The sequence below is a fragment of the Marmota marmota genome, unplaced genomic scaffold, assembly GCF_001458135.2.
Source record: "Marmota marmota marmota unplaced genomic scaffold, marMar, whole genome shotgun sequence".
Classification (NCBI taxonomy): Eukaryota; Metazoa; Chordata; class Mammalia; order Rodentia; family Sciuridae; genus Marmota; species Marmota marmota.
In genome coordinates, this window is record NW_025999880.1 from 16,531,754 (window position 1) to 16,556,849 (window position 25,096).

The window sequence follows — 25,096 nt, forward strand, 5'->3', positions numbered from 1 at the left end:
TTTTTTTTTTTTTTTTTTTTTTTGACTGGGAATTGAACCAGGGGTGCTTTAGGGTAGTTTACTCTTGAGCTACATCCCCAGCCCTTTTCAATTTTGAGACAGGATCTCGCTAAATTGTTTAGGGCATCGTAAATTGCTGAAGCTGCCTTTGAACCTGCACTTCTCCTGCCTCAGCTTCCCGAGCCTCTGGGATTACAGGTGGGTGCCACCATGACAGGAACATATTTATCGTTTGTTAAGAGGGTTCCTGTAAAAATATGAAAAGGCTGCCAGCAGCAGGATCAGCTAGAGAGCTGCTGTTTTATGACCAAAGGGATTCTCACTCCTTGTTTTTAACAGTTACAGAGAAAAGTCACCAATCCCCTCCTGAATCCTTCATTCTCTTTCTGGAAGCTGCTGGGTTCCCAGCCACAGGACTGAGGCTCTCTGCCATTGGAGGTGAAAAAATAAGCAATGCTGCCACCTGCTGTTCTGAGAAGGAAGTGCCAGGAGTGCCCTTGGCCACAGTGTCTTCAGCATGAGGACCCCAAAAGACACTTTCCCTAGTGTGCAGCCTGCAGAAGGGTGGAAGGGCTGCTTGGAGCATCTGCCATTTCCCATCTGCCCCTTCTCTTTTCACATCTATCACTCCTGTGGCTTCTTAGAGCAGCTCTGAGGGCTGCTGAGGGGATTCAGCTGCCACGTGGCAGGCGCCAGATAACAGAACTGTCACGTGGCTGTTCTGGTGTCTAGAAACCTCTTGCTGCTATGACCTGGAGGACCAGAAAGGATGGATCCTTGGAGCCTGGAGGGTGTTAGCCAGGAATCTGCCCTGGACTCTGTCCTCCTGGACCACCGCCCCCACCCTCCACTGCAATATGGTTGAGGTAAGGGGCGCACTCCACAGACGGAAGCAGACAGGCCATCTGTCACCAGAAACAGTGTGGAGCCATGGTAAAAGCACAGATTCCAAAGTCAATATTGAAAGCCACTGTGGATTTTTAACCCCACTGCCTCTGTGTCCTCATCTATAAAATTAAGCTAAATATACTTTTTTTGGCAGTGTTTTGGGAAGGCTAGGGAGTCAGTGCATACAGAGCCCTTAGAAGAAGGGCTGGCCCAGGGAAGGCCCTGAATGGATGGAGACCAGCTGCTACTCTCAGCCCAGTTCCTTTGGACGTGCCCATCCTCTGCCTCTCTTCCCTCACTCCTTCCCTGTGGGCAAGGGCAGCCTGGAGACAGAGGGTCACAGAGGGTCACAGACGGCTACTCCCTGAAGCCTTCTGAGAAACAGTGCTGTCAGGCCCTGCTGTTAAGCAAAATAGTGGCCTCTGCACTCCAGCCTCGCAGGAGCCCCTTTGCCTGGAAGTGCCACCATGCACAGGAGCAAGAGCACACAGCAGAGGGGGCTCTGAGCGCTGACAGGTTGGGCACAGAGCCCCACCCACAGTGGGCCCAACCCTCCCCAGTCCTCTGCTAGGGAAAGGCTGTGGCTGCAGAATCAGAAGGCCCTGTGGACAGTGCCACCCTGGCTGGGGGAGCTGCTGGAAAGTGTGGCCAGGACTGCTGGGAGAGAAGACCCGGGAGGACACTGGAGTTGCCCTTTGGGGGTTCCGGGGACGCACCTTTGTCTTTGAGCATCTCCCTGTAGTTAGTTTTCTTCAGTTCTTCCACAATGCCCTTGTTGGCATCATCCAAGGCCTGTGGAGAGCAGAGGGGCTGGTGAACGCTCTGAACCCCTGTTTGCCATCTGCATCTTTTCCTTTCCCTTCCCAAGCCTGGGGACCGGAAGGCAGGGCTCAGGCGAAACCCCGCCACCTTGGGTTTCCTTCTGCACCAGGGTTAGTGCATGAGAAACACGTGGCTGGAAGTCAGTCCAATTCATTCCTCCTGGGCTTAGGCATTAATTGGGAGTTCGGTTGGTCTGCTATCTTCTACCCTTTTACCTAATGCCACTCTTAGCTTCACTCAGTGTCCAAAGATAACCCAAGCCTCTGAACACTCAGCGAGGCAGCCAGCCGAGGAGGGGACGAAGGGCTGAGGCTTCAAAAGGGGCTTCCAGGACATGTGCAGTTTCCTTAGCTCAAGTTCAATTCTCAGGGCTCAGCCTGTGTGCTTTCTCTCTATATATTTGTTTTGGAAGTGCTGGAGATGTCACCCAGGAACTGAAGCATGCTAGGAAAGTGCTCTACTCCTGATCCAGACCCCCAGCCCATTTTTTTTTTTTTCTAAAATGGAGGTCTTGGAGGTCTCAAGGTCTCCCTATGTTTGTTGCCCAAGCTGGCCTGGAGTTCCCGGGCTCAAATGATCTTCCTGCCTCAGTTTCCTGAGTAGCTGAGACCACAAGCTCATGCCACTGTGCCCTGCCTGTGCATCTGGAGGGCATCTTTGGCCTGCCTCCTCTCAGGGTCCCAGTGGTCTGCCCTGTAAGTTCCTGCCCAGAGATGCCCATCCAGGTGGGTGAGGGATCAGGTTCCTGGTCCAACAGGAAGTTGCTAAGAGCCAAGTAACTCCCTTCAAATTACTGCCTAGCCTTCAAGGTGACCTCAAATCCTCTTGCTGGGAAAGCCTCCAGCCTGCCTCAGGGGACACTGGGCTCTCACTCTGAATTCCCCTGGTTCCTCATGTTGCTGGTCACAAACCAGGGTTTGTGATTTTTGGGTTTCTTTGCACCTCACCCACCCCATACTGGGGACTGAACCCAGGGTGCTGTACCACTGAGCGACATCCTCAGTCCTTTTGATTTATTTTTTAAATTAGTTTTTTAATATTTTTAAAATATTTTTTAGTTGTCCATGGATCTTTTATTTATTTATATGCAGTGCTGAGAATTGAACCAGTGCCTCACACATTGCTAGGCAAGCACTGTACCACTGAGCCACAACCCCAACCCCCTCCTTTTGATTTTTTAAATTCTGAGACAGGGTCTCACTAAGTTGCTTAGGGCCTTGCCAAGTTGCTGAGGCTGGCCTCAAACTTGTGATCCTCCTGCTTCAGCCTTCTGAGTCACTGGGATCGCAGGTGTGTGCCACTGCACCCAACTGGTGCTTTTGTTTAAATCTTCCTGCTGACACAGTTTCTTGTGAGCCAAGAGCATAGCCAGACACTTTGGGCTTGACAACCAATACTGAATACTGCTCAGTAAATGTTTTCTGAGTTGAATCGCCATGCTGTCTGCTTGCAGGCTGTTCACGCAGAAGAGAATTAAGCAGGAGGGACCCTGCATGTGAATTGTGAAGCAGAGGAGCACGTGGCAGGGCTTTAGTGACCTGGGTGCTCTTCCCCCAGAGGTCAGAGTTACAGGCAGGATGTGTACTACAGCTGTCCCTCAACAGAAGGACAATGATGTGTTGCCCTGGGGTGTGTGGAAACAGGGGACAGCCTGGGACCCGTGGGGCCTGTTGGGAGTGTTTTCTTGCCAATAGCACAACTGGCCTAACTAGCCTCTCACAAGACCCAGTGTGTCAGGTCACTTCTCTGTCATCCCTGCCCTCCAGTCCAGCTGGCAGGCTAACCCCACCCTGCTGCCTTCGTGACCCCTACAGCCCGTGAGTCCAGGCCCAGTGTCTCCTCTGCTGGCCTGAGGAAACCCTCGGTTTCCTCCAGCTTCTCTTCAGGCCCACCGGCTGTCACACCCTCAGTGTTCTTGCCTCGTGGCCTGTGCCCTTATCGTTGCCTGGAATGTTCTAAACTCTCCTTCACTTGGCTAACTTCAACCTCAGGTTTCAGCTTGGATGTCCCTTCAGGGGGCCTGACCAACCCCTGCCATCCCGAGGCAGCCACGAGGCCCTGCTCCAAACAGAAGTGTTAGGGTCCCTGCTCCTTTCCCAAGGTCCTGCTGCTGAGGGTGGCTAATGGCTGCTTCCTGAGTAGGTCAGGACAATTCTAATAGAGTGATGTGGACTTTCACAGGGACACAGATGGCTGGGGAAGGGAAATGTCACCTCACCCAGACCAAGGGGTCAGAGAAGGCCTCCTGATGGGACATCTAAGCTGAAACCCGAGGTTGAGTGGAAGTAGCCAAGTGAAGGTGAGTTTAGAACATTCCAGGCAATGATAAGGGCACAGGCCACGAGGCACAGGAGAACCTCCTCAGGAAAAGCTGGGGCTGGTTTGAGCTGAAGCTGAAATGCAAGGGGTCGGGTGGGCTCTGGCCTGCTTGGACAGCGCAAGAGCCACAGGGTGGGGAGAGGCCACCAGAGGCTCTTCCACCTCCCAGAGAAAAGCCAGGAACCTTCTCCCAGACACTGAGAACCAACAAAGGGTTGAAACAGGAAAAAGAGGAATTCACACTGTACTTCCTGTTGTCTCTTGGATGAGGTGGCAATTTTCAAACTGCAAGTCCTAAAATCAGTTTAGTAGGTCTCAGGCGGCATTAGATGAAATAAAATGGAAAGCCAGATATGATGGCACGTGCCTACAGTTTGGGCTACTCAGGAGGCTGAGGCAGAAGGCTTGCTTGAGTGCAGGAAGTCAATGCAAGGTTGGAACACAGAGTGTGCATCACCCCATCTCTCTCTCTCTCTCACAGTACTAGGGATTAAACCCAGAGCCTCACACGTGCTACATGCTAGACAAGTGCTCTCCCACTGAGCTACATCCCCAGCCTTTTTTACATTTGATTTTGAGACAGGGTCTTGCTAAATTGCTGAGGATGGCCTTGAACTTGGATCCTCCTGCCTCAGCCTTTTAAGTAGCTGGGATCTAGGCAGATGTCACTGTGCCCAGATTGCCCCTGTATCTTTAAAAATAAAAGACAATATGAAATAGCAATGCACATCGTACACAGGGGAGGTAAAAATGTTCTGTAAAACTTTTTCTGGTTTTTTGTTTGTTTGTTTCAAATACAATGATGCACAGTAAGGTTGCTGAGAGGTTTCAGGGTAGGGACAATGCACAGTGGCAGCCACACTGCAGAGTCATCAGCCTGCCTAGCAAGTGCCTATGGGCAGTGGATAATAAGCTGCTATGAGCAGCCAACTGAAAAGGCTGAGGGGAGCCCCAGCCCCACTGCCCACTCCCAAGGCCCAGCTGGGGGACCAAGGCTCACGCTGATGATGGCCTGCTGTGCCTCGTTGTTATGGACCAGCTTCGCTCTCTCCAGGGCCTTCTCAAAATTGTTCACAGCCGACTCGAAGTCTCGCAACTTTACTGGAAAGCAAGGGGGAGACACAGCACAGGGAGACTGTGATACTTTATGTCGCAAGATGGAGGCCCTGGCCTGCCTGGCCACACCCAGGGCCTGAGAAGCCTGAGGGGCTAGATGGAGTCAGCCCCAGGGCATGGGCAGCACCACTGAGATGCCCAGTCCCATCTCACCCGTGAGGACTGGAACTGACAGGCCTGAGCCTTAGAATCTACCCTTCAGAGGGGTCAGTGAGGGAAGGGGTTTCAGGATAGGGACAATGCACACATCATGTGTCTCCAGGGTGGTGGACACAACCCCATCCTGTTCCATCTTTATATTTTTCTAGAAGAGGAAATCCATACTTTAAAAATGGTCAAGTTTTTCACACTCTGCCCAAACCAATGGGTGCAGTGGCCCTTGACTGTAACCCGGCTAACAGGACAGACAAGGCAGGAAGATCACAAGGTCCAGGCCAGCCTCGGCAACTTAGTGAGACCTTGTCACAAAATTAGAAATAAAAAGGGCTGGGAGCTGGGCGTGATGGCACACACTTGTAGTCCCAGTGGCTCTGGAGGCTGAGGCAGGAGGATCGAAAGTTCAAAGCCAGCCTCAGCAACTTAATGAGGCCCTACGCAACTTAGTGAGACCCTGTCTCTAAAATACAAAAAAGAGCTGGGGATGTGGCTCAGTGACCCCGAGTTCAATCCCAGGTATTCCCTGCCCCCCAAAAAAGAACTTCAGTTCAGGGAGGAAGGAAAAGCACTAACCAGCCAGGGTCTTCCCAGATGCTCCCCACCCCCCAATTAATGGGAATGGAATACAGGGTCGTTTTACTATTGAGTTATATCCTCTGTCCCCAGCCTTTTATTTTTATTTTTTTTTAATTTGAGACAGGGTCTTACTAAGTTGCTGAGGCTGGATTTGAACTTGCAATCCTCCTGCCTCGGCCTCCTGAGTAGTGGGGATTATAGACAAACATCGCTGCTTTCTTTATAACTGTGCACACCCAAGATTCACCCCTTCCCAAGTATTGCTTTGGGATTCATGGAGGAAGGAGGACCTGTGTCCATAAGTCAAATTTTAAAAGGAGATCCAAATGTAATTCTGAAAATATGCAGAGCCACAGTAAGTGAGGTCAAATATATATTTTTTTCAAATACACATTAGAGATGGAGAATCAGTATTCATTCAGAGACAGTGGCACATTCCTGTAATCCCAGCTACTCAGGAGGCTGAGGTAGGAGGATTGTAAGTGTGAGGCCAGCCTGGGCAACTTAGTGGAACCCTGTCTCAACATAAAAATATAAAAAAGGCCTGGGGATGTTAAGCACCCCGGGGTTCAATCCCTGAAAAAAAAAGCTTGAGGGGCTAGGGTTGTGGCTCAGCGGTACAGCGCTCACCTAGCATGTGCGAGGAGCTGGGTTCGATCCTCAGCACCACATAAGAATCAATGAATGAATGGGGCTGGGGATGTGGCTCAAGCGGTAGCGCGCTCGCCTGGCATGCGTGCGGCCCGGGTTTGATCCTCAGCACCACATACAAACAAAGATGTTGTGTCCGCCGAAAACTAAAAAAGAAATAAATAAAAATTCTCTCTCTCTCTCTCTCTCCCCCTCTCTCTTTAAAAAAAAAAAAAAAAAGAATCAATGAATGAATAAATAAATAAATGGTATTGTGTCCAACTACAACTAAAAAAAAAAAAAAGCTTGAGTAAAAGATACCTAGCCAGCAAGAGCCAGTGGCTTAATACATGGACACTATTACCATGGTTTGGATATGGTTTAAATGTCCCCCACAAAAAAAAAATTAGTATGTTAGGAGCCCAGTCCCAGTGTGGTGATGTGGGAGCTTAAAGAGGTGAGGCTTAGGGTAAGGTCACTGGGAACCCTACCCCAGAGGGATTAAGGCGGTTCTCAGGCAACTAACTATTTGGTAGTTTTCTTGAGAAAGTTGTTATAAACCCTTGAAGATGGCGTCCCCCAGTCCTGTGACTTCCTGTTTGGCAACACGATTGCTTGTCCAGTATGTGCTTCTGCCACTGCAATATGCCATGAAATGATACAGTCAAGTAAGAAGCCCTCACCAGGGACTGGGGCTGTAGCTCAGTGGACAGCACTTGCCTAGCATGTGTGAGACACTGGATTCCATCCTCAGCACCACATAAAAATAAATAAAATAAAGGTATTGTGTCTACCTACAACTATAAAAAAGAAGAAGAAGCCCTTGTCAGATCAGGCTGGGCAGGCAGCAACCAAAGGAGGCAGATGAACAGGCTTTATTGATATATCACTCCCGGGCGGAACTCGATCAGACCCACAGAGGGGACAGGAGAAGGGTCTGAGGAGAAACTGCGTGGAAGCTCGACCAGACTGGACTTTTATGGGGCTTACAGCAGGAAGGGAAGGGCTTGGGACAGGAAAAGGTGTCTCTAGGGTCCCTTGCCCCCTTGGAGTTGGTCAGGGGAGTTGGCTGAACTCCAGGATTGGCCAGGGGGTCCTGCTGATTGACAGGCGTTAGTCAGGAGATCTGGCTGATTGACAGGCGTTTCTGCCGGCATCTGATTGATGTTCAAAGCAGTGCGGGCTGCTTTGTTCTATGTTGCCACTAAGTCGCCACCAAGTCGCTGCCACTGACCTAACAGCCCTCACCAGAGCCCAGTCAATGCCAATGTCAGGACCTCAAATCTTCAAAACTATAAGCTAAAAATACCTCTTTTCTTTATAGAGTAGCCTGTCTTAGGTAATTAGTTGTAGTAATATAAAACTGACTAATAATTTGAGGATGGCATGATGCTATGCTGGTCTGCAGCTCCTTGCTCTTGAGGTATCCCTAATCAAACTTTGCTTAAACCAAGCCAGCCTGAGGATGGCAGCTGGGCCTGAACAGCCAATGAAGGCTGTTCATCTCTGAGCCTGTTACCTTGTGCCTGTGCCACCAAAACGCTGGCGTTCAGCTGCCACTCAATGTCCCCTTCTTCCTCGGCACATTGCTGAGACTTCTCACCATAATTCTGAGCCTGCCAGGCCTGGTCCAGCTCCAAGTAACAGCGGCCAATCTCATGGAACAACCAGGTCTTCTCCAGGGTAGTTTTAGCCAGAGGGATCTTCTCTTCCCACCTGGTGACATGAAAAACCAGGGTCAGCTTCTTTCCTTAAAATTCTGCTATCAGCCACAGGAGACCAAGGATTCCTGCTAGGTGACAGAATAAGACTCATTCTTAACCTTCAGCCCAGGTGTGCAGTTAATTAGCATTAACATATTTCAAAACTACTAAACTATTTTGGTAATATCAATGGGATGGGAGGGGCTGGGGTTGTGGCTCAGTGGTGGGGTGCTTGCCTCACATGTGTGAGGCACTGGGTTCAATTCTCAGCACCACAAATAAATAAATGAATAAAATAAAGGTCCATCAACACTAAAAAAATATTTAAAAAAATCAATGAGATCAAATTTGGCACAACCCTGGAAAATAATGTTTAAAAGTAGCATGTGAGCTAGGCCCACACATGTAATCCCAGCAACTCAGGAGGATCACAAATTCAAGTCCAGTCTCAGCAACTTGGCAAGACCATGCTCAAAACAAAGAAATAAATAAATAAAAATAGCTAGAGATGCAGCTTAGTGGTAAAGCACCCTCGGTTCAAACCCAGTACCAATAAATAAATGAATAAATGAAGACAGCACTTGAAATAACATCAAAATAATGTTTAAGAATTTTAAGTACCTATGAGAGAAAAATTGGCACAGAAAAAAGACCAGCATGAAAAACAAAAAACCCAAGTACTGGTCTTTGGGTGGTGGGTCTAATATTTTCTTCTACTTTTCTCTATTCTCCAAATTAATATTTAACAATAAGCATCTTTTATTATAAAACAGTTTATTACAACAAGATACTAATGGGTGGGTAAACACTGATCCTCCTCTTTCAGCCACAGACACCAAAGGCAGGCTATCAGGAGACTGAATCATGTGGAAAGAAGGTAACTGGTAAACAAGTCTTTGGATCAAGCAACAGGGGCCCAAAGGCCTATTTCTCTCCAGGAAGGGTGGGTGAGCCCAGGAAGCAGGTTCTCCCAGGTCTGGGCCTCCCCCAAGGCTTCCTAGGACTAACCGCTAGCCCCTGCCCCAGAAGCTAACTAGCCCCAGGGCTGGACATCAGAGTTTGGCAGTCAGGCCACCTGGGGAGTTCAGATACTGTCCTCAGTGAGTCCACAGGACCACACAGTCACACAACAGCCTCAGAGGAAGTCTCAAGGGTCGCTTTGTCCACTGTTTTTGAACTGCCCAAAGGTAAGAATCACCTGGAGTGTGGTTAAAAAAGAATTTCTGAAGCCATGCATGGTGCCAGACACCTGTAATCCCGTGACTCAGGAGGTTGAGGCAGGAGGATTGCAAGTTCAAGGCCAGACTCAGCAACTTAGAGAGACTCTGTCTCAAAATAAAAAATAAAAAAGGCTGAGGATGTGGCTCAGTGGTAAAGTACCCCTGGGTTCAATCCCCAGTACAGAAAAAAAAAAAAATTCTGAGCCTCAACCCTGACTTGTAGAATGAGAATTTTCAGCAAAGAAGCCAAGCAACTCTCAAATTTTGGGGTACTGGGAACTGAACCCAGGGATGTGTTATTACTGCGCTAAATACCCAGCCTTTTTAATTTTTGAGACAGAGTCTCACTAGGTTGCTTAGGGCCTCACTAAATCAGTAAGGCTGGCCTTAAATTTGTGATCCTCCTGCCTCAGCCTCCTGGGAGACTTGAATTACAGGTATGCACCACCGCACCTGGTGCCCAGTACTCTTAGACCTAACAAGTACTCCAGGTGATTCTGATCACTAGGAAACTGTGAGAAAATGCTGATTCTATTCCATAAATTCTATGAATTTAACTGAGGAGGCTCAGAGCTTTAAATGGTAGAGTACCTGCTTTGCACGTGCAAAGCTGTGGCTTTGATCCCCCCTGACAAAAAGATTGGCTTGCCAATCAATCCTCACCTAGCAGAGCCAGGAGCCAACCCCCATCCCTCTTCTGAAGTCTCCTTGCCTGACATTCTGGCCCTAGGCTTGAATCCCCACGTGAGGGCAGGAGGTCCCAGCCCTGGTGTGGGGACTGATCACTCACGTGTCAATGGCTTGCTGGAATTTCCCAACTCTGGCAAAAACCCTGCCAATGTTGTCAAGGGCTCTTGATTTTGCATCAGGAAGGTCACTGTGGGGAAGAAGCAAAACAAGCTGTTTGCGAGAGAAGAGCTGTGACAGGCACCACAAAATAGAAAAAAAAAGGCAAAAGCAGGGCCCTGGCCTCGGGGACTCAGGGTTCCAGGTGGAGACTCTGATGGCCTTTATCAGCACCTTCCTGGAGGGTCATCAATCAATAACTTTCAGAGCTCCCCTCTGATCCAGCAATTTCCCTTCTAGAAATTTACTTCAAGAAAATAGTGTGACAAGATCATTCATTAAAGTGATGATTATTTTGGAAACAATCTGAATGTCATCCACGCTCTAACAATGGCAATTTTTAGTGATGAAAAAAAGTCTGTGATATACTTAGTTAAAAAGTCAGATTACTGGAGCATAGACTTTGTATGTCGCCCCACCTGTGTTAAAAAACAGTGCAGCTCGGGGCTGGGGCTGGGGCTGGGGCTGGGGCTCAGTGGTAGAGAGCCCAGTGTGAGGCACTGGGTTCGATTCTCAGCATCGCAGAAAAATAAATGAATAAAACAAAGGTCCATTAACATCTAAAAAAATAATAATAATGCAGCTGGAAGCATTTGCTGTGCTCTGAGGGTGCAACAAGGGAACAGGATGCAAAATGCATCGTCCCTTCCACCTCTGCAGGGAACACAGCACTGGGATTTTTTTTTTTTTTTTTTAGTGCTGGGGAATCAAACCCAAGGCCTTGTGCATGCAAGGCAAGCACTCTAGCAACTGTGCTATATCCCCAGCCCAGCACTGTGATTTTGACCCCGTGAAATTGATTTAATTCACAGAACTGCAAGAGAATAGATGTGTGCTGTTTTAAGTTATCAGAAAAAAAAAAAAAAAAAAGTGGACTCTTTTTTTGGTACTGGGAAATGAACACGGGGACACTTTACCACTGAGCCACATCCCCAGCCCCTTTTTGTATTTTAGAGACAGGGTTTTGCTGAGTTGCTTAGGGCTAAGTTGCTGAGGCTGGCTTTGAACTCACGATCCTCCTGCCTCAGTCTCTTGAGCTGCTGGGATTACAGGTGTAAACCACTGTGCCTGGCTCTCATTCTTTTTTTTTTTTTTTTTTAACACAGAAATCATTGCTTTTGCTTTGAAAATCCTGTGCATGTGTATTAGCATGTAGGTAAGCACAAGAAAAGGGACGAGAAGGACACTTTCTAAGGAGACCCAAGGGAAGTGAGCAGAAGGGTGGGGGGGACTTTCAAGCTTTACCCTCAGTACCACCCAGTTCCCAAACAAGCCAACATGGTAGTGCTTGTGTAAAACCTACTCCCTCCTGGGCCTCAGCAGCTGCAGGCTGGCCCGCTCAGGATGGCATTGGCTCTCCATGAGTCCTGGCTCCCAGCCCAGCCACGCTATCTGTGGTTCCCCAAACCGCCCATTCTCTCTGCCTAGGGCGCCCTTCTCCTTCCCCGGGCCCACCCTGATAACCCACCTGTCTTCTCTGAGGTTCCCCACCCACAGTGCTCCTGCCTGCCCCTCTCCTTGGCCCCTTAGCACCTCTGCTTGGTCTCCCCTCCCCGAGCAAGCATTGTGTCATGGGATGGTGCACAAACACGCTGTCATATACAAATTTATCCCTGATATTAATATGGAATGAGAACTCACAGCTATGAGAAGGCAAGCAACCAAACCTACAAGCTTCAGGGAAACAAAAAATGAGAGCTGGGCTGGACAATAAGGGGCTCATCAGGAAGGGGCCGATTAGAATGGGGGACAGAGAACGCACTTGTAAGACCAGTGCTTCTGGGTGAGGCCGGTTCCTGGATGTTAGAAGAAAGAGCATTGTTAAGGAACACCTCTGTTTACTTAGTCACTTGCACACACTTGCTAGGTGCCCATTATGTAGCCCCTTCCAAGGTCCAAAGTCTAAGAGGGCCAGGTGTGAACGGTGAGGGAGGGAGGAACGGGAAGCCTGCTGGGCTTCTTCCCTGGGGGAGTGAGAGGCTTTTGGGTTAGGGAACCTCAGAACAAGAAGTTTGGGAAAAAGAAAACGGGCTCTTATTTGGCCATATTCATCTGGGACATCCAAAGGGAAATGCCTTGGAGTCAGTGGACAGGCAGGTCTTGGCTTGGCCAAGTCGGGCAAGAAGTAAAGATCTGAGTCACTAGTGAATGGTAGCTGGTTGGATCCAAGGAACCATCTACACACATCTTATTTAATCCTCAGGATCCCTGTCAGTTGGCATCATCATGCCTTCCTGAAAGATGAGGAAACTGAGGAAATTGCTTAAGATCCACACAGCTTTATGTAGCAGAGCCAGGAATCAAAGACACATCTGTCTCCAACCCTGGGGTCCCTTCTTCACACTTCTGGAATGGCCAATACAGGACATCTCTCAAGGTCCTGGTTCAATCTCTAGTACTGCAGGAAAAAGAAAGGAGAGGAGGGAGGACCCCATCTGGGGCCAAGGAAAGAGGGGAAGGCTGGAGGCCCAACCTTCAGAGAGACTGGAGCCCCCTGGAGGGCTGTTCTAGGAGGACCCTGCAGGAGTGCGTTTGGAGAGAGCCTGGGGGCCAACCACCGCAAAGAGAGACCATTCACTGCCTGCTTCCCACCAGGGAAGGAGAGCTGACAGACAAAGGGCAGATCTTTGGAGATCTGTGGGAGCAGCAGCAGCAAGGCTGGGAGCTGAGTGAAAACGGGGTTCTGGGAGACCAAGAGGGAGGCAGAACTGTGGGGAAAGGAGGAACTGGACAGTAGAGTGGACAAGGACTCCAAGGGTTAGAACTAGGATGCTCACAAAGGGAGGACCCTCCTACCAAGCCCTCAGCTCATATCCGGGAGAGTTGATGGTGTAATTATCAACGCCAGACGCTCTTCCCAGGCTTTGCTTTGTTTTGCAGTGTTGGGATGGAACACAGGCCCCTGCACATGCCAGGCAAGTGCTCTGCCACTGAGTCACACCCCAGCCCTACGAGGGGCCCAAAGTTTTGACGTGTGCTTTCACATTCATCCTCCCTTCCACACTAGGGTAGGGGCCATCATTGTCCATTTAAGGGCCCACAGCTGGATGGCACAGATGCCAAAGCCAGGGCTCCCTGACTCTCAGTACCATGGCTTGCAGGGCCCTGCTTGGTCCCACCCCTGCCCACATCCTCCAGCCTCCCCTCGCCCGCCTCTTGCCCTGGCAACACTCTGTGCCTTCCAGCCTCCAGCTTCCTCCTGCCTCAGGCCTTGTGCAGGCGGTGTGAGCTCCCAATGCCCAGTCAAGTCCTCCTGGAAGTATTTCTCAAAGGGCTGGACCCTGTGCTTTCGCTTTATGACACTTATCATAATTGCAATTAAGTGGCTATGTGACTTTTTGTTTGACATCTGCAAGGAATGACCCCAGAAATGACTCTTTGGTTTGGTCACCACTGTGTTCCCGAGGTTTGCAGTCCTTGGCATCTCTGAATCTTAATGCATGGTTGCTGAGATGATGTAAGAATAAAATTACGGGGCTGGGGATGTGGCTCAAGCGGTAGCGCGTGCGCCTGGCATGAGTGCGGCCTGGGTTTGATCCTCAGCACCACATACAAAGATGTTATGTCCGCCAAAAACTAAAAAACTAACTAACTAAATAAATATTAAAAAAAAGAATAAAATTACCTATAAAAGGCAGACCACTGCGAACTTTGGGGATTATTTCTTTCTTTCTTTTTGTGGTACCGGGATGGAACCTAGGAGCATTCTATCACTGAGTGACATCCCCAGACCTATTTATTCTTTATTCTGCGACAGGGCTTCGCTGAGTCGCCCACACTGGCCTCAGACTTGTGCTTTTCCTGCCTTGGCCTCTTGCCACTGAGAGTATAGGCTGGAGCCACCAAGCCTGGCCCTAGCTTTTTGGAATTTTGAACCATCATACTCCTCTTGATGAGCAAAGGCACACAGTCTAGGTTTGTCCCCTTACCCTTGGTCCTGGGCAGGTGGCACCTACCTCTGTGGGAATCTACTTTAGGCATGGAGGGCAGAAAACGGAAGCAAAGCCACCAGCAACCCTGGCAAAGGCTGGAACAGTGGCCCAGACCCCACTCCTCGGTAGTGGAGTCTCCCCTTGGCCACCTGGAAGGCACTCACTATTCCTTGGCGATCTCCAGGTCCTTTCTGTGGCTCTGCAGGGCTGCTCCCATCTGCCCCAGCTCAATCTGGGCGTTCCCGATGCAGCTGTACAAGTTCCCGAGCAGTTCGTCCTTGTTGGGCACCTCTTCTTTGTTCCATTCCAGCACCTTCTTCAGCACTTTCTCAGCTTTTTGAAGACTCCCTTCGGCACTGCCACTGGTCAGCACTGGGAAGACAAGCAGGTGACATGGAGGCAAGGGCAGTCTCCTCAAGGCTCATGGGGTGACTCCTCTGTGTCCACTCCCCCCCAGTGTCCATCCACAGCTCAGTGGAGTTGGGGGGGCTCAGGCTATTAAGCTGTTCCCGCCTCACTTGGCAAGAGAGCAGAGGCGCCTGCTCCGCCCCTCTGAGAATACTACCCACACATGTCGATGTCCTCTAGGCTCTTGAGGATGTAACGGGCCGTCTGTGACGGGTGACGTTTGCGGTCACGCAGCCACTTCTCTTGCATTAGCTTCCGGTCCCGCTCCCTGGCATAGATTGGCTTCTGCTGCCTCCAGAAGTTGCTGCGGGTGTCCAGGTAGTTGATGCCCATCATGATGAGGTCTTCCACAGTCAAGCCGCCCTTGATGGTGCCTTTGATGAGGTCTGTGGGGAAGGGGTGCAAGGCGACACAGAGAGGACAAGTGTTTAAGGGGATGGCCTCATCGAGGCTTGGGGCCCTGCTGAGGGGCCCTCCATGAGGAGCTCTGCCTGCAGCTGCAGGTACAGTGAGCAAAGGGAGAGCACATGGTGACAGAGTGGATCTAGCCAGGCCAGGATGAGGCCAGGGTCCCCCCTTTCGGGCATTCCCTTGGCATAGAACCTTCGTGGCAATATGCAAGGAGATAGCAGAAGGGGCAGGTGGGAAACACTCTAAGAAGCCCCAATTTTCAGGGATCCCCACTTTCAAGATGTATCCTCAGAGAAGAAAGTGTCTAGGCCCCCTGAAGGTCAGGAAGTAATGCCTAGAGTTAATAAATGGGCTCTCTGTACAGCAAAAGAAACAATTAGGAATACAGAATGGTTGCTTAGGGCCTTGTTAAGTTGCTGAGGCTGGCTTTGAACTCAAAATCCTCCTGCCTCAGCCGCTCGCTGGAATTATAGACGTGTGCCACTGTGCCTGACTCGTTAGCTATTCTTCTGACAGAGGCTTAATATCTAGAATACAGAAAGAACTCAAAAAACTTAATAGCAAAACCCCCAAATAACCCAATTAATAAATGGGCAAATGAATTAAACAGACACTTCTCAAAAGAAGAAATATGAATGGCCAACAAAAATATGAAAAGAAGATTCAACGTCATTAGCTATTAGGGAAATGCAAATCACAAAGACACTGAGATGTCATCTCACCCCCGATAGAATGGCAGCCATCAAGAATACCAACAAAAAAGCCTGGCACTTCGGCACAGGCCTGTACTTCCAGGGGCTCAGGAGGCTGAGGCAGGATGATTGCAAATTCAAAGCCACTTAGCAAGTCCTCAGCAATTTATTGAAACCCTAAACAACTTATCAAGACCCTATCTCAAAATATAACCAATGCAACTGATACTGCAGAATGTGGTCAAGGTAAAAAAAAAAAAAAGACCCTATCTCAAAATAAAAAATAATAAAGGCTGGGGATGTGGCTCAGTGGTTAAGCCACACTTGGGTTTAATTCCTGATTAATAATAGGGGCTGGGGTTGTGGCTCAGCAGTAGAGCACTTGCCTAGCATGTGCGAGGGCCTGGGTTCGATCCTCAGCACCACATAAAAATAAATAAACAAAATAAAGGTATTGTGTACAACTAAAATAATAAATATTTAATAATAATAATAATAATAATAATAATAATAATAAGAAGAAGAAGAAGAAGAAGTAGTAGTAGTAGTAGTAGTGCCGGAGAGAATGTAAAGAAAAAGGAACTCTTTTACAGTGTTGATGGGACTGTAAATTAGTACAACCACTGTGGAAATTAGTTCCTCAAAAGATAGGACATGGAACCACATATATGAATGTGTAACAAAAGCAGATGACCTACTATACCACTCCTTGGTATTTATCCTAATAATTTAAAGTTCACATACTGTAGTGACACATACAAGCCCATGGATATAGAAACACAACCCACAATAGCCAAATTATGGAACCAGCCTCCATCAACAGGTGAATGGATAAAGAAAATGTGGTATATAAACACAATGGAGTTTTATTCACCCATAAAGAAAATAAAATTATGTCATTTGCAGGAAAATGGATGAAACTTGAGACCATCCATTTACTATGGATTTTCCCTCCTCAGAGTTTGGCAAAACAATCCAAACACACAAGGTCAAAGGTCATAAGAAAGGTGTGTGTGGGGGGCGGATCTCATGAAAATCAAAGGGAGATCAATATAGGAAAGGGACAAGGGGGTGGGAAGTGTGGAGAGAGGGGACAAGTGCTGGGGAGTGATATTGGCCAAGTTCTATTGTTACATTGTGTGCATATATGACTATGTAACAAAAAAATCCCATTATTATGTATAGCTGTAATGCGCCAATAAAAAAATGTGGAGGGCTGGGGTTGTGGCTCAGTGGTAGGGCACCTGCCTCGCACGTGTGAGGCACTGGGTTCGATCCTCAGTACCACCTAAAAAATAAATAAAGATATTTTGTCCATCTACCACTAAAAAAATATTTTTTAAAAAAATGTGGAAAAAGGGGGGAAAAAGTGTCTAAATGCACAACCTGGCCCAGGTTGCCGGTGCCAAGTGATTCCCCAGGTGCCAAGTGTGTCTGCACATGCGTGGAGGGGTTTGCCTAAGTCCCGCCCACTGTTTGGACAGAAGCTACAGCTGGTTGCAAAGCTGCAACGCCACTTGGGGTAGTGCTCAGGCCACCTCTTTCCTCCACAACAGGTCCTCTGAAGCACAGGAGGCCTTCAGGTCCATTACCTAGGAGATGCGCCAGCAGCGAGGCCATCTGTGCAGCAAAGATTTACAGGGAACCCTGCAGATGACCTTGGGAAGCCAGTTCCAGAGAAAAGACATTTGCTTCAAGGGTGACCCTGCTCAGGCTTATCAGCTAATGCCGACCCCCAAGTTTCTGTACACATGCATCTCAAGGCTCTGTCCTGTGTCCTGTGTCCTGGCAGCACAGTGTGGGAGAGAGAGCATTGACTGGGTTCTGGTGTTGACTTTACCACTAATGTGCTTGTCACCTTAGACAAGTTCCTCCCCATTTCCTCATCTCTGAAAGGAGGGATTGGACTAGGTAATGTTTCAGAATATGAGTACTAAGGTGCTTGGATTTGAGTACCTCTCCACCAGAACCCTTTGCCCAGCCCATTGTACAGACTGAAGACTTAGGGGATGGCCCTTCAGGGACTATGGTGGTTGTTATGAGCTAGATCTGGAGAGTCCCTCAAAGGCTCATGTGTTGAAGGATTAGTCCTCAGCTGAGGGTGCTACTGGGAATTGGTGGAAGCTTTAAGAGGTAGGGCCTGGTGAAAGGAAGTTAGAACACTGGGGCTGTGTCCCCTTCCTCTCTGTTTGCTTCCCAGCTGCCATCAGGGGTGCAGCTTTGTTCCACCATGCATTCCTTACCACGATGTTCTGCTTTACCACAGGCCCCCAAATAATGGACCCAACCATGAACTTAACTTTCTGAAACCATGAGCCAGAATAAATCTTTTCTCCTTATAAAATGATTATCTCAGGTATTTTGTCACAGCAACAGAAAGCTAATACAATAGTAAAGGATTCCAAATCTCCATTGTTACTTTCCAGGGTACCACTGTGCTTACGAACACTGTCTCTGAAATTGGATCTCCTGAATCCAAACATGAGTCATTGCCCATCCATGTGTGACCTCAGTTTCCTTATCTGTAAAATGAGAATACTACTAAAACCCATCTACGGGTACATGTCAGTTAATATTTATGATAGTCTCTGCTTCTGGTTCAAACATTAAGTATCCACCCCAGATTTCCTTTGCCTCAAGTCCCCATTGCCAAGAAAGGGTCTGAAACCTTCATCCAGTAGGAGCTTCTCCAGATACTCCTTGTCCACGTAGAGCTCCCCCAGCAGTTGGCGGATAGTCTTCTCACTCTTGAATGAGCCCTTCCGCTTGGATTCTCTCTTGGTGTGGTGTGGGAGTTGCTTAATGGGATGAGGCTTCTGCTGGGCTTTCATACTCTGGAAAAATGGAGTGATACCCAACAGAGCCTCAGCAAGGAGCACAGAGTCCCAGCCATGGCCCAGAGCCTATGATTCCATATTCCTCTGCCGCAGTCTGGCTGGGCACAAATCACGAGCCACTGAAGCAGGAACAAACTTTATTTCTGAACTTCACCAGCACACTCCACACACGCTCCTGGGAACTCTCCCGAACGCCACCCACACGGCTCCTCCAGGAACCACCAACCGGAAATCCCTCCTCCGGCACTTCCCCAACCAATGCGAACTCTCCAGGAATCCCCGCGAGAATTCCCAAGTAGCGGGCCGAGGCGGACAGTAAAGGTCTAATATACAATTAAATCAATCCAGCATCATCTTAATGGCTCGCCTCTCAACCAATACTATTGGCAAAATGCCAGGGGCCATTCCGACTCGGTGTGGCTCTCAGCATTCCTCCTCTAGGACCTCTCTGTGGGCCGAGAACCATGGGACGTGCCTGGTCAGGCAACAGCTAGACACACAGGACCCCTCTAGAGTTGGGGCAGAATCCCATGACTGCCCATGATGGGCAGGAGTTAATCACTCCCAGGCAAGAGGGCCACTAGACACAGGCATACATGACCTCAGAACCAGGAACTTTACCTCGGCCTGCTTGCTTAAGAAGAACACGTCCCCTTTGTTCTCCAGCTTAATGGAAGAAGGACCTGCAAGGACAGAAGCCGGAGCTCAGGTTGGCCAAGTCTGTCAGGCATGACCTATCACATATTTCATTTAGAAATGGCTGCATTTGGCAGAAGGATAGTGGAGGCTGTGGCAGAGCAGGCCCCAGTCAGCCTAGCAGGCAAACGGTGCAGGATGTTTGGTACAAGAGTTTCCTAGGAGCTAGCCAGCCGTCGCCAGCCCCAGGCCATGGCAGTTAGATTTCCAAATAAAGGGAGGCCTGGGCACATGGTAAACTGCCCTGTGCCATTTCCACACTCTGCTGCCCACAGCAGCAAGCTCTCACTCACCTCCCTTGTCCTCTTGCTACTGAGTAAAAACCCATCCTTTGTATATACGTGGTGAGGGAGGAAGCCAGGGCCTAGGGAAGGTTGGACTCAGGACCTCCTTTGACCCTGTGACTCCAGGCTAAAGACAGGCCTACTTCAAAACAGTCCTTCTAATGTGGCTTTGAATAAAACAAAGACACTGTAGTACTCCGTACAGAGGATCAGGAGTTGGTTCTCCCAGTACAGTTTCTTTTGTTTTCTTTTTTCGATATGGGATTGAACCTAGGAGTGTTTAACCACTGAGTCACATCCCCAGCTCTTTTTTATTATTGTTTCTAGTTGTAGATGGACACAATATTTTATTTATTTATTTACTTTATGTGGTGCTGAGGATCGAACCCAGTGCCTCACACATGCGAGGCAAGTGCTCAACCACTGAGCTACAACCTCAGCCCCTCCCCAGCTCTTTTTAATATTTTATTTAAATACAGGGATTTGCTAAGTTGCTTAGGCCCTTGCTAAGATGCTGAGACTGGCTTGGAACTCAGAATCCTCCTGCCTCAGCCTCCTGAGACACTGAGATTACAGCCCAGGAGACAGTTTACTGTGCCTGGCCCAATCGACAAGTTTCTAATCCCTGACAGCATGAGCAATAGCTGAATCCAAGTCTTGAGACTCCCAGTGAACCTGCGGCTGGTTGCTCATCCACCTAACCTCAGCCCTTCCTCTAAACCTTGGGATTCGGGGATCCTTCCTGGATAAGGTCATAGGCGCTGTGCTCACTCACTTCCCACCGAGTTGTTGATGGCTTCCTGGGCTTTCTGAATTCCAACTTTGAATTCCTGATCAGGCCGCAATTTGTAACCTCGATGATAGAACACCAAGGCAAACTCAAAGTCTCCCATGGTGTACAGGGTCTCCGCCTTTTGTAAAATTCCCTGGAAGGAGAGAGACTCGAATCAAGGTGGACAGACAAGGCCTTACAGGACTCAGATTTGGCAGAAAAGAAGTGTCCTGGGTTGAGGGTCAAGGTTGGAATAGAGAGGGCGAGCAGGTGACCTGTGAAGAGAAACACGGCATCAGACACCAAGCAGTCTGGCGGATTCCTCAACTACTGGTAACCAGAGGCTGCGGCAGGCAATGGCAGTGAGTGGTGAAAGCAAGAGTTGTCCCACCTAGCTGGTCACCTTGCAGAAAGTTGGGTCGCTGTGGAGTGAAGCCTCAGCATCCTTCAGGGATTTCTCCAAGTCTCCCATCTTCAGGTAGCACTTTGAGCGGGCAACCAGGCAGTTCTTGTCTCCATTCTGAAGGTGAAGAGCCTGAGAAGGGAATCAGTCAGGTTGGCAGGCACCTGGAAGAGCAAGGTTTAGCAACTTGACCTAGAAAGTGCAGCCCTGACCTCCTGCAGAGTTTCAAGGGAACTCTTCAGGTCAGCAAGCAGGCCTCTGTGCCTTAGCAGACCAAAAGCACTGATCTTTGCTCAGTCACCTTGAACCCATTGACCTGCATGTGGCTTATCTTGAGCAAAGCTGAATCACAGCTATTCTGGATTAGTTGAGATATGGGAAGTACCTGTGGAGGTACTTTCTGCCGATGCTTATGATCCCCTTGGTCCACTCAGGTGATAAAGCCACAGGATATTTTGTGCATGCCAAATTCAATCACAAACCTCAAAATAAATTTCAAAGTCTAAGACAAACAAAATGGATTTTAGGACAATTTGCAACTTGGGTTATCCATTCCACTAGACTTATCTTTTCCTTTTTTTTTTGTCTCTGGGATTGAATGCAGGGGCACATTATCACTCAACCACATCCCCAGTTCTATTTTTTTTTTTGAGGGGCGACCAGGGATTGAACTCAGGGGCACTCAACCATAGAGCCGCATCCCCAGCCCTTTATTTATTTATTAGTTGTAGTTAAACACATTACCTTTATTTTTCTTTTTATGTGGTGCTGAGGATCCAACTCAGTGCCTTGCACTTGCCAGGCAAGCGCTCTACCTCTGAGCCACGACCCCAGCCTCCCCAGCCCTATTTTGTATCTTATTAGAGACAGGGTCTCACTGAGTTGCTTAGCACCTTGCCATTGCTGAGGCTGGCTTTGAACTCGTGATCCTCCTGCCTCAGCCTCCCGAGCTGCTGGGATTACAGGAGTGTGCCACCATGCCCAGGCCCAGTTCTTTTTATTTTTTAATTTTTTTTTTAAGAGAGAGTGAGAGAGAGAGAGGGAGAGAATTTTATTTTATTTTATTTATTTTTTAAAAATGATTGGATATTTTTTTATTTTTTTAAGAGAGAGAGAGAGAGAGAGAGAATTTTAATACTTATTTTTCAGTTTTCGGCGGACACAACATCTTTGTTTGTATGTGGTGCTGAGGATCGAACTCGGGCCGCATGCATGCCAGGCAAGCGCGCTACCGCTTGAGCCACATCCCCAGCCCTTATTTTTTAAGACAGGGTCTCACTATGTTGCTTAGGGCCTCAATAAATTGCTGAGGCTGGCCTCAAACTTGTGATCCTCCTGTCTCAGCCTCCTGAGTCGCTGGGATTTCAGGCATGTATCACCATCATCCTGGAATACAAGCTTTTTCTTCTTTCTTTTTTTCTCCCTGGTGGTACTGGGGATGAAATCTAGGGGTTTATACATGCTAGTAAGTGCTCTACCATTGAGTACACATCCAACCTTTTTAAAACTTAATTTAATTTTAGGTATTAAAATTAATACCATTGAATCCATGGCCTCAAGCATGCTAGGCAAGCATGACTGGATTCAATCCCTAACACTGAGGGGTGGGGGTGGGGGGCTAACAATTTTAAAACATCTCCAGACCTTTTATTTTTATTTATTTATTTATTTATTTGAGAGAGAGAGAGAGAGAGAGAATTTTTTTAAATATTTATTTTTTAGTTTTCGGCGGACACAACATCTTTGTATGTGGTGCTGAGGATCGAACCTGGGCCACACGCACGCTGGGCGAGCGCACTACCACTTGAGCCACATCCCCAGCCCCTATTTATTTATTTTTTGAGACAGGGTCTCACTGAATTGCTTTGAGCATCCTTAAATTGCTGAGGTTGGCCTTGAACTTCCAATAATCCACCTCAGCCTTCTGAGTCTCTGGGCTAACAGGCATCTACCACCATACCTGGCTTTATTTCTTTATTTTGAGACAGGGTCTCCCTAAGTTGCCCAGGCTGGCCTCAAAACCATGATCCTCATGCCTCAGACTCCTGAGTAGCTGAGATTATATGTACATACCACCACACCTGGCTCAAGCCTTTTCTTTCAATGAAACTAATTGAGAATCATCACTGTTTCAGGGGATTAATGTCAGGAAAACTGAAATTGTGATTGGAGTCTCCTAAATTAAGGGTGGCCACTTGTACTACTTCTCAGGTCCTGTCTTCTGTTTGAGATCATTACTATAGTCTGTTCTATACTGTCCTTCTTGGGACTTCAGATTGTATCCACCCCTTTCTAAGACCTTTCTACTTTTTAAGAAGAGGAAGTAACTACTGTCTTTCCTGGAATGAAACCTCTTCTCATGCAAGGCCACCATCCCTTGGGGCCATCTTTTCTTTCTGCCCAAGCTGCTCCAGGATGGGACATGGTCCAGCAAGAGGAAAATGGGTGGGGGTAGGGTTCCCAAACTCAATTGTTCACCCATTTCTGGTTTTAGGGTGTGGTTGGTGGTTAAAAGGGACAAAAGACTTTAGATAGCAATTGAGAAGCTTGACTTTAGCAGAAGTCTTAGAATGGGTTAATGGACTATCCTACCACATCATTTGGAATAAGAGGCAAGCTGTGGGCTGAAGGTGTAGTTCAGTGGTAGAGTGCTTGCCTAGCATGCTTGAGGCCATGGATTCCATGCCCAACACTGAGGGGTAGGGGGTCGGGGGGCTAACAGTTTTAAGACATCTCACAGAGCCAGGGACAGTAGTGCAGGACTGTAATTCCAATGGCATTGGAGGTTAAGGCAGGAGGATTGCAAGTTTAAAGCCAGGCTCAGATGTTTAGCAAGACCCTAAGCAACTTAGTGAGAACCTGTCTCAAAATAAAAAATAAAAAGGGCTGGAGATGTGGCTCAGTGGTTAAGAGCCTCTGGGTGGGAAAAAAAAAACAAAAAACAAAAAAAACCAAACAAACCTGACAGTTGACTTGTGCCAATGCACTGTACCGTGGATAGGGTCTCAGTTTGGAGTCTGCGTGTCTAGATTTGGATGCTTACTCTCTTCCTCTACCGCTTGCTAATTCAGTAAGCTTAAGCATGTTGCTTAACTTTTGTATCAGTTTTCTCATGTATAAAATGGAGTAATAATAGCCCCTGCATGCACCTCCTTATTGGCATATGTTATGCTGGGCAGCGAGTCTGAAACAGCATCCAACCCCCTTAGGATGTGGTGGTGCAATTTAGACCAAGGTTACTGTAACAATGCTGATTATTTTACTGACAGCCTCCTTTCTATAAACATCCGTGTGCCAGACACTTCGCAACTTCTACATGCCTCTCTCCCAACCCATCTCCAGCCAAGGATGGGAATTCGAGACTGCTCTATGAAAGGTCAGTTAATCGCAAAACATTTAAGTAAAAGTAAAGGGAGAGGTCACTGTTAATGCAGAGAATGAAGAACGCAAATGGAAATTGGTAGAAAATGACCAAGCACCGGGCTTATTTAGGATATTGGTGCATCAATCAGGAGTTAGTATTAGACCCAACAGGGTCCTCCAGGCAATTTGAGGACCTCAGCGCTACTCACGTTGCTAAAGCTCTGGGCGGCTTTAGAGAATTCCCCGCGCAGGTAGAGCCGCTCGCCCTCTGCCATGTAAGAGGGAAAGGTACTTCGCAAAGTTTCAGTTTCGGGTTCCAACATGGTGACAGGCTTTGGGGAAGCTGAAGTAGAGAAAGGGAGGAAAAGAAGCTGCAGAACTTCTGTCTGGCTTGTAGAAGACTCGTCTCCTAGCAACCGAGAGACAGAGACTGACTTCCGGTCCCGCCCTTGGCTCCTGCAGAGTCTTGGTCTCTGGCACCCCCCCCACACATACACAGCGTGCGCATGCGCATGCGCCTGGGCGGTGCACAGGGTCCGCTGATGCTGAGCGCGTGGACAGCGGCTGGAGCCTGGCGGGGCTCTAGAGTGATCGTTGTCGCGTGGTTAGTTGGTTCTCTTCCGATTTACCACGTGGAAAGCCTCCTGTGCAAGGCAGTCAAGAAAAAAATAGAGTTGGAGGCACAATTCCAAGTAAGGGTAAGGCATACCTGCCCCCGTACCGCCATCAGGGAGCGTTTTGGACTTGGAGGCCGAGTGCTTGGGCAGCCTCGCGTGACCCTGAGCGAGGTACTTGAACGCCTTGCGTGTTCTACCTGCGAAAAGAACATGAAAATAGTAGAACCCTTGGTGATGTGAGGATTTGCATGAGACTACGATGGAAAATAACCTTGGGTTCAACATTCAGTTTAACCTATTTATTAAGCACCTGTTTGTAGTGGACCTTGACTCAGGTCGACCCTGAGTTCCCTACCCATCCCTCACCACCACCCAAAAAAGTGGACTCAGAATTGGGCCCGGTGG

General features: G+C 48.4%; 1 protein-coding gene across 4 annotated transcripts in view; it reads right to left on the reverse strand.

Moving 5' to 3' along the window:
- The window catches only part of Odad4 (outer dynein arm docking complex subunit 4), a 26,634-nt gene extending 2,100 nt beyond the window's left edge, over positions 1 to 24,534 (reverse strand). Inside the window, exons 1-11 of one of the 4 annotated variants that reach the window (XM_015495712.2) lie at positions 24,284 to 24,534; positions 20,712 to 20,843; positions 20,312 to 20,462; positions 19,178 to 19,239; positions 18,388 to 18,553; positions 14,778 to 15,002; positions 14,373 to 14,580; positions 10,221 to 10,307; positions 8,027 to 8,223; positions 5,030 to 5,130; positions 1,605 to 1,680 (exon numbers count right to left, since the gene is read on the reverse strand). In XM_015495712.2, coding sequence (XP_015351198.1) covers positions 1,605 to 1,680; positions 5,030 to 5,130; positions 8,027 to 8,223; positions 10,221 to 10,307; positions 14,373 to 14,580; positions 14,778 to 15,002; positions 18,388 to 18,553; positions 19,178 to 19,239; positions 20,312 to 20,462; positions 20,712 to 20,843; positions 24,284 to 24,397 — 1,519 coding nt within the window. In that variant the 5' untranslated portion in view covers positions 24,398 to 24,534. Of the gene's footprint in view, positions 1 to 1,604; positions 1,681 to 5,029; positions 5,131 to 8,026; positions 8,224 to 10,220; positions 10,308 to 14,372; positions 14,581 to 14,777; positions 15,003 to 18,387; positions 18,554 to 19,177; positions 19,240 to 20,311; positions 20,584 to 20,699; positions 20,844 to 24,283 lie in introns of those variants that run through there. The other 3 variants (XM_015495711.2, XM_048791437.1, XM_048791445.1) reach the window with 3 other exon arrangements.
- Between the last annotated feature and the right edge of the window lie 562 nt (positions 24,535 to 25,096).